This window comes from Papaver somniferum, chromosome 5 (assembly GCF_003573695.1).
Source record: "Papaver somniferum cultivar HN1 chromosome 5, ASM357369v1, whole genome shotgun sequence".
Taxonomy (NCBI): Eukaryota; Viridiplantae; Streptophyta; class Magnoliopsida; order Ranunculales; family Papaveraceae; genus Papaver; species Papaver somniferum.
The window spans coordinates 85594060-85603032 of NC_039362.1; the positions used below are offsets into that span (position 1 = coordinate 85594060).

Genomic DNA, 8973 nt, shown 5'->3' on the forward strand with positions numbered 1-8973 from the left:
TTCGGACGATGGATTGTAATGCTATCTATCTCAGCATATGATATTGGAAAAACAGAAATGGTAGCCTTACTTCCAGCGGAAACTGCTAACCTATCGAAAAAGATATTAAAATCCATATAAAATAAATTGAAATGTGCTTTATCCTGTACAAAATGTAAGTACCCAAGTAAACTGGAACCCGTTAGTAACCATGAAATAAAAGCTCGCCCAAGTTATATAAAAAAAAATTCAAAGTCATTATGCGCCTTCAACAGGAAATGCGCAAATCATTGAAACACAGTAGTTTGTTTCAAAAATATCTTGCAACTACCAAAGTGTCAGCCGCCTGTGTGCAGTGGCCAAACAAGCCGCCTGTCCGCAGCAGAAATCCTTAATGCATAACATTTGGTACCAAAAACCCGGAAAGTTGCACGCAAACACTTTTTTTTTGCATCACATCCTTTTGTTGGCACGTGCATCGTGCTTTCTTATGTCATTCGATCACTCCACCATTCCTTCTTCTTCTTCCCATTCTCTTCTAACCTTTTTGTTGCTTTCCCAATTCCAAATTAAAAAAATAAATAAACAAAATTAATAATACAAAACCATATTAGGGAAAGCAAATTAAAGACAATAAAAGAGAGAGATATTTACAAAGACATCAACTCATCACACACACAACCCATAATTTTAAAAAACACAAAAACATTACAGAACAAAAGAATCACAGAAGAGAGAGAGAGACAGAAACACCACCACCACCCACCACCCAGCACCACCGCCACCACCACCAACAGAAATACAGACAATAGAGAAATCAATAGATAAAGAGAGCTTATGTAAATTTGTGATGAGTTTTTCGATTTTGCGTTAAAAAAGAGATGCATCCAGCATATAATAGAATATCAAGTAGTGGTCATAACTCACCGTCACCACCGCAATCACCATTAAGAGGTTCACCAAGATTAAGACATACAAGAAGCAGCAATAACAAAGGTGGTGGAAGTAGTGGTAAATTTCTACCACCACCGAAAACATTTGCACAGAGAATCGCATGGATCCTATTGTCTGTTCTTCTACGTCGTCAAGGAGTTTTTCTATTTGCTCCTCTTATTTATATTTCTGGGATGCTTCTGTATATGGGTACCGTTTCGTTAGATGTTGTTGTTCCTGATATCAACTCTCGTCCTCCTCCTGGTTCTGTCTATCGTTCTCCTCAACTTTATAACAAATTACGGCCTGAAATGGATGCTGATAATTTCTCTTCAGATGCGGTTAGTATTTATCTCTTATTTCTAGATCTGAAAATTTTATAACAATGCATGTTTATTTGGATTAGGAGGATCAAACTTACCACAAAAGGGGGGAACAATACAAAAACCTAATTTTCTTAATTTTTTAGGTTTATGATATTGTAATGCCAAAATGCTTATTATTTTGGGTGGAGTTTGGGTGGTGTTTCTTTCCTGAGAAGGAATTGTGCTTCAATTCAGCTTTTTTGGATTCGTAGGATCTACTTGTATAACATGGTGCAATCGCCTGTAAGCCAATAAGTCTTTTACTAGAGAAACTATATGAGCATACCCTTTGCTAGTGGAATTTGGTTTATCTACAAGTTCTTTCTACTCTACCAATTACTACTATTTGTTGGAGTTCATTTTTTGCATTGATATTTTACTGAACTCACTAACAAAATCACGCCTCAATGTGGTTGATTAAAGATTCCCATCTACATAAGAAGCAATGGGATAAACTTAAAAGATTTGGGTTTTCTGTATCTATATAAAACGATACCTTTCTTTAATAATTGGATATCAGATGGGAAAGAGAAGAAGGTGTTAGGATTTGTTAAAGTTGTGTGATAGGGCTCAGTTTTGCAAATGAATGGGGTTATTTTAAGTTTAACTTTGGTTTAATGTGAGATTCTATTGTGAGTCTATCTATAGTGAACTCGTAATCTTGGTGTCTCTTGAGAGTAGAATAACATGGGGTGTATAGTCATGCGTATAATTAGGATTGGAGCTCATAACTGAGGTATGCAAACTTAATGTTGTGATGCATCAGCTTGGCACTGCAGGGTGGTGGTTGTTATAAGTTAACCATATTCGAGATTTGCCATTGATTTTTTATGTCCACTGGGAACCTTTTCAATCTGGTCAAATCTTTTCTTTACATATGCTGCATTGTTGCTGCCTTCAAAAAAATGATCCTTAAGCATTCTGTACTGCATCCTTGAGTTTTTGTGCCTCTTCCAATATAGTTTGTTACTTCATCTATTTCTAAAAGCAAGCTAATGATTCTTTGTAGTTAGCAACAGTATGGAGACACCCTTATAAAGGTGGTGAATGGAGGCCTTGTATAAACAAGTCTGAAGAAGGTATGGATTAAATATGCTACATAAGCTTTGAATTTCTATTTCGGGATCCATAGATATCGCTGCAGAGTTGAACTACTTTTCTTACATAATTTAGCTGCTAAAATACTGATAAGTATTGCTAAAATAATACTGGAGTGGAGGCATTTTATTGTATTTACGGATTTTGTTGCTGTAAAGCATGTCATGTAATCAGTAAGACTTTTTCTGCTCAAGTACTGGTTTTCAACATTCTTATTTTGTCCAATGACCGATGGTTGTGATTTAAAAAAAAAATATATGATATGGCTCATGCTATGTCAATAAATTGCGTCTTAGAACATCGCTATCATCCTAGTGGTGTGTACTTCTTTGTGACTTTGTCCACTCGAGGACTCAGCTTTCAGTGGAAGACCTGTCATACTTAGCATGGCACATTTAGTTCTTGGAACCCCATGATATTTATCTCTGGCACACCAATTGCTCTTTTCCTTCCAGCGCTTCTAATTTGCTTTTCTACTAGTCTTAGTGCTGTCACATTATGATCATCTGTTAATGACAACATTAACACGGGGTTATCTTTTCTATAGGTCTGCCTGAATCAAATGGTTACATTTATGTCGAGGCAAATGGTGGCTTAAATCAGCAAAGGACATCGGTTTGTTCTTATTTCTCCATCACTCTGCAGTTGTTTAGTTTAAGCCTTCATGTATAGTCTGTGTATGAAGCTTGTCAAACAAATTGTGGCTTCTTTGTGATGCAATTACTGTCTCTGAGCTGCAGATAGGCAATGCAGTTGCTGTTGCGGGCTATCTGAATGCAACACTTGTAATACCCAACTTCCATTACCATAGTATTTGGAGAGATCCTAGGTTCGTGTCGTATCTGAACCTTAACATGTTTAAGGAGTTTAATCTTTATTATTTTGCTCACGTATAAACCTTGTTTCACCTATTTGGCTTATCAGTAAAAATAATGTCTCTACAGCAAATTCAGTGATATCTATAACGAGGAGTACTTCATTCAGACCTTGAAAGGTGATGTAAGGGTGGTTAATAAGTTGCCAGGATATATCATGGAAAGATTTGACCACAACATGAGTAATGTTTACAACTTCAAAGTAAAGGCTTGGTCTTCCATCAAGTATTACAGGGAGTCGGTTCTTCCTAGGCTACTTGAAGAACAGTGAGTTAAATTTCCTTTGTGTATATTTTTCATGAGTTGCTCTTATGTGAGTTCTAAATGTCACGTTATCCCCTTTGTAAGGAAAAGCAAGCTAAACTTAATTTCTTTTTTAATTTTTCCGTTGTTAATGAACCGGCTAAACTGAAACACATCTGCTTCTCTAAATGGAAAATTCAGGTTTATAAGAATATCTCCTTTTGCAAATCGGTTGTCATTCGATGCTCCTCCAGCTGTTCAGAGGCTTAGATGCTTGGCAAATTATGAATCATTGAGGTTTGCAAATCCGATTGCAACTTTGGCAGAAAGTTTGGTCGAAAGAATGAAAGAACGCAGTGCTCACAATAATGGAAAATATATCGCAGTTCATCTCCGTTTCGAAGAGGTTAAATTTGCAACCTAGATGATCGACTTTCAATAACTTTTGGTAATGATTTTAGTTTTAGAGTATCATCGGGAATTTGATAGTCACCCTTAAATCTTCTTTGGTAACATATAGGATATGGTTGCCTTCTCTTGTTGCATATTTGATGGAGGGGAGCAAGAGATAAGTGACATGAATGCAGCCAGGGAGAGAGGTTGGAGAGGAAAATTTACTAAACCTGGTCGTGTAATCCGTCCTGGATCAATTAGGATTAATGGGAAATGTCCACTTACTCCCTTGGAGGTAATGCCTTCAATTTTAATCAAATGTTTTCATGCTCACATCCAGTTACGTAAGTGTATCTATACTAACACAATAAATGTTCTGTAAATATTATGGTTTCGACAGAATTTGAATTCCCAAGGTGATTCTCACTCAGAAAATTATAATTGTTAAAACATGTTAAGACCTAGTAATTGGGAGCTGTTTCTAAGTTTTAGTCCACACTGCCCTGCTAAAAGAAATAAACTGGTTACTTTTCTGTATAATCACAGTTTTTATATAGTTTTTTATTCCCATCTAAGTACACACATGTTCATATTCCCTATTTACTGCATGATCTCAGGTTGGCTTGATGCTTAGGGGGATGGGTTTTGATAATAGCACATCCATCTTTTTAGCATCTGGAAAGATTTACAATGCTGAGAAAACCATGGCACCACTTCTCGAAATGTTTCCTCTATTACAAACAAAAGATATGCTTGCAACAGCTGAAGAACTCGCCCCCTTCAAGGTTAGGCTTCCTACTTGCATCCCTGGTGTCAAACTTAACAAAAATAAAGATCTTTGTCAATGTCCTCGCTCTAATTTTGTTCCTGTTTGTAGAATTTTTCTTCGAGGATGGCTGCTATCGACTACACTGTTTGTCTCCATAGTGAGGTGTTTGTGACAACTCAAGGTGGTAATTTCCCTCATTTTCTAATGGGGCATAGGAGGTATTTGTTTGGTGGACACTCGAAGACAATTAGGCCGGACAAGAGAAAATTGGCGTTGTTGTTTGATAATCCAAATATTGGGTAAGTATCCAACATGTAGGCAGACTCATTTTGCTCATGTGAGATACCAGTTGTGGAATCTGGGTTCTATTTAATTCGTATATTTGGTTGTAGTTTTTTTTCTTCACATCTTCTCTTATAGTCATCTTACCTAGTATTTGGAGGCAAAACGAGAAAGAGAAAAGAGTAAGTTTAGTGGGTCCTGCCAGACAGAATTAAGCATGAGGTCTCAGTTGTATTTTATTGAATGAAGAAATTGATCTCACACGTCATAGCAGTAGTGTAGGAACGGACACCGAAGACTATTTTTGGTGATAATGAAATGAGTTTGTTGATCTCTCAAAAAGCTTCACTCATCTTTGCATAGTCTCTCCCGTACATTCATATAGAAGCAGAAGCTTTAATGTTTGCATTCCTCTTTCATTGTTTGTGACTTCGGCTCCTGTTTCTAATTTCACTACTTTAAAGGTCCAAGGAACATTATTAATAATTTGTTATAAATTTAGGGCAGCCCAGTATCATATTTCATTTATCTATGTGTATGTCATCTCTCGTAGTCTGACACTCTTATTGTTCTAGATTATCAAGTATTTACATAGACCTAATTTTGACTATCAGAGAACTCAATGTTTTTGACAGATGGAAGACCTTCAAACGCCAGATGCTGAACATGAGATCTCACAGTGATTCAAAGGGAATTGAGCTCAAGAGACCAAATGACTCCATATATACGTTCCCCTGTCCAGACTGTATGTGTCGTGTGAACAAAACAGAAGAAGTTAAACCGCAATCGTCTCCATGATTTTTCTTGGGAAAAAATGATAGGATATGATTTGCCTCGATTTTCCTGTATCTTGGCGTGACCCATGTCATTGTTGACCCCCACAATATTGCATTGTTGTAATTCTTTCATTTTTTTTTCACGTATGGTGGGATACACTCTGCGAATTTTGGATCTTCGAGGAATTTGTTGAGAGACAATCATCCTCGATGGAAGGCAGAGTACATTACCCCCATTGTGTATAGTGCTGTTGATTGTGAAAATAGAAGAACAGAAGAGAAGAGACATCAGCTGCTGGCAGGAGAAAGTGAGCTGCTTGGGACTTCATCAAGTGAAGAAAAATCGAGTCTGCTACGATAACTGGTGCTGTATCTAACAATTGCTGCTGACATGTGAATTGCAATTTTGTGCGCTATTCATTTTTTACAGGCTTGTATATTTAGTCTCTGCTTTTGACAGTATCATATGTGAAGACTGTAAAGATAGGGATGACCTGAACTTGTGTACATGTAATCTCACTCACAATCAGATTATTTTTTGTTAGTCAAATGTGATTCATTTTTCTACTGTGCCATCATTTGTCTTGTAGTTCCCTGTATTGATGATTAATCAAGTTTTTCTTTCTTCTTCTGTTCAATCTCCTGTCAGTTTATGACTGTGACTTTCTGTTCCAGTTGGGAATTCGTATACTATATTATTATCCCATGTTTTTATTAACTTTTAAATTCCACGGACCCGAAGTGAAAATACTATTCCCTCCATCCCTAATTAAATGACCTAGTTGTAGTTTGCACAATTTTTAAGATAAGATTTATTTCTTAAATTATATCACGGTTTTTCGTAAACTTTATACCGTTGAAAAGCATTTTAAAACACCTACGTAACGAATATAAACATAACTATCAAATTATACATATTTCTTATAGTAATAAAAATAGATCATCTATTTATGGGACAAAATTTAAAACCAAGTAGGTCATCTAATTAGGGACGGAGGGAATATTTCTTTTAGGGGGATTGTGAACACATCTGGAAAGTATCTTGTAATAATTGGTCATTTGTGGAGGTGAATGGTGTGCACGTGCCTTTGTACCACCTCAATTTTTTATTTTATTTTTTTTAAAGCCGAAAACCAGCACAAAACTAGAGCCTAACAGAATGGGGTAAGCTCTCCACCTAAGGTCAGCACTTAAGATTTTTTTTAGTTAATTCATAATATTAAAGTCAAAAGCAGTAATTACACAGGGACCGAAGGTCCTGGACCTTTCAGAGAGCTAAAGGGCAAACAAAATCTCTAAATATCTAAAAATTAATAAAAATGCGCAAAACATGCCCTTACAGGAATCCGTAAAAACCTATAACACCCATTAAATTTCAAGCATCAGTTTCACACGAACTCTAAGCACCCTATAGATTACCCATGTCCGTAGCAATCGTCATTCTAACAACATAACTTCATTTAAAACTGCGTTTATGTGGCTGTAAAGGACCACAAACTTTATTACTCCTCGATGTATTACCATCAACTGATGTTATAACCAACTTCATATTTACCAAATTCAAGACTCTCTGAACTTCTTCCTCCGCAATAGGGTCAAACCCTTTATCTTTGTTGGAAGAGTTTATTGTAGACACCCTTGGAATATAAGGTCAGCACTTAAGATATTACATATTTATGAGGGTGGAACAAGAAACCAATCCCCACTCCCCAGTCAAAACATATTTGGCAGCAGTCTTGGCAAAAAACATTAGTTACACAGTTAGTTTCTCTGTATCTGTGAGTAATTACAAAAGAACAAAATAAAGATTGCTGCTTTCGGATGTCGTTAATCAGCCGTTGTAAGTGCCAAGGTGGTTAGAAATCTCTGTACACAGTTGAACAGTGAGTTGAGAATCGCATTCGACTTTAACGTTCTGAATTCCTAATCGCGTAGCCAAAAGAAGGGGCTTTTATACAACACAAACTTAAGCGATATTATTGGTGGTGTGATGAAGATGATGAATAAAGCCAACCAAAAATCTTCCAGTGTCATCTATAAGAACTCTGCCCATATATGCATGCTTGTAATCATTAACAGATTCATCAGTGTTAAGCTTTATGTGGTTAGGCTTTGAGAGTTTCCAATTAACAAGAATATTCGGTAACACTCAAAGAGTGTGCATTATCCTTCCTAAGAGTTTGATACTCCCTTCGTTTCAAAAAGATGGACTTGGTTTCCTTTTTAGGGTATGTCAAAAAGATAGGTTGGTTTCCTTTAATGGAAAGTCAAATATCGTGACTTTACTACTACTTTACTCACATTAGGGACCACACCTCCATCTCTTAACAAATTTGGAGAACATTTCTCTCTCTTGTTTTTCTCTTTAAAATAAAAAGGGTACCACTTTTTCTTAAAGGATAACTTTAGAAAAAAACATGAAAAAGTGGCTTAAATGATTGATTTCTTATTTTTTGTGCAAAATCAAACAAGCATATCTTTTTGAAAGGGAGGGAGTACTTAAGAGTATTCTCGATAGAAGAATTAAGAATCCACTGAAAATTAAATATTGGAATGTTTCAAAACAAATTGATTGCACATACAAGCTAAATATGCCATAACAGATAACAAAGGAACGTACTCCAGTTTATCCCGTCACCAACTTGTGTAAGGGAAAAAATATCTTTAAGCCAAGATGGTCTAAAGGGTTTAAGAGGAATCAGAATTCCCCACTTGAGATAAGGTTCCTGTGACACAAAAGTGGATTTTGGACAATTAAAAAACATGTGAAAATTATGCTCAATACCCGCGTGGCATAACAAACAAACATGCGAATCTATAAGTTCGCCACAATAGAGAACATCCATGACCATAAAGAAAACTTTCCAAACAAAATATCTGATTTTTTTGAGAGACTGAAAGATGCCAAATGAAATACCAGTCCTTGCTATAAGCATCACTATCCAAGATATTGTTGGTATGAAAATGGTAGGTACTTTTAACAGTGACCTCCCTAGGTGAATGGTTACTCCAAATCATTCCATCCTTAGCAGTGAAAGATGAAGGTATTGGAATAGAGAGGATGTCCGTACATGCATCAACATGTCAGACATTGTGAATATCAGATAGATTCCAACTGGAATCAGAGTTTTTTCTTTGATGAAAAGAAGGATAAGCACTATCGTACTGGATTTGGTTCAACAAGAAATTAGGATGGACTTCTGCCCAAGTATCAGAGATGCCCCTTTTACTAGCCTGTTTAGCTAAAACATCATCACACT

General features: G+C 36.3%; 1 protein-coding gene across 1 annotated transcript; it reads left to right on the forward strand.

Annotated features, from left to right (window-relative positions):
- The first annotated feature begins 494 nt into the window (after positions 1-494).
- On the forward strand, positions 495-6344 carry LOC113282086 (protein ESMERALDA 1-like). Its single transcript, XM_026531011.1, has 10 exons — positions 495-1253; positions 2287-2356; positions 2923-2990; positions 3116-3204; positions 3320-3517; positions 3695-3899; positions 4014-4181; positions 4504-4671; positions 4764-4954; positions 5573-6344. Exons 1-10 carry the CDS (start codon positions 861-863, stop codon positions 5733-5735), a joined length of 1713 nt encoding a protein of 570 aa, XP_026386796.1. The 5' UTR covers positions 495-860; the 3' UTR covers positions 5736-6344.
- Positions 6345-8973: the final 2629 nt, after the last annotated feature.

Bases quoted from the DNA above. Each gene is read 5' to 3' on its own strand.
- LOC113282086 (XM_026531011.1), top strand. From the start codon at position 861: ATGCATCCAGCATATAATAGAATATCAAGTAGTGGTCATAACTCACCG. The intron at 2,991-3,115 runs GTTTGTTCTTAT...TCTGAGCTGCAG, and splicing joins TAAATCAGCAAAGGACATCG to ATAGGCAATGCAGTTGCTGT. The intron at 4,182-4,503 runs GTAATGCCTTCA...GCATGATCTCAG, and splicing joins GTCCACTTACTCCCTTGGAG to GTTGGCTTGATGCTTAGGGG.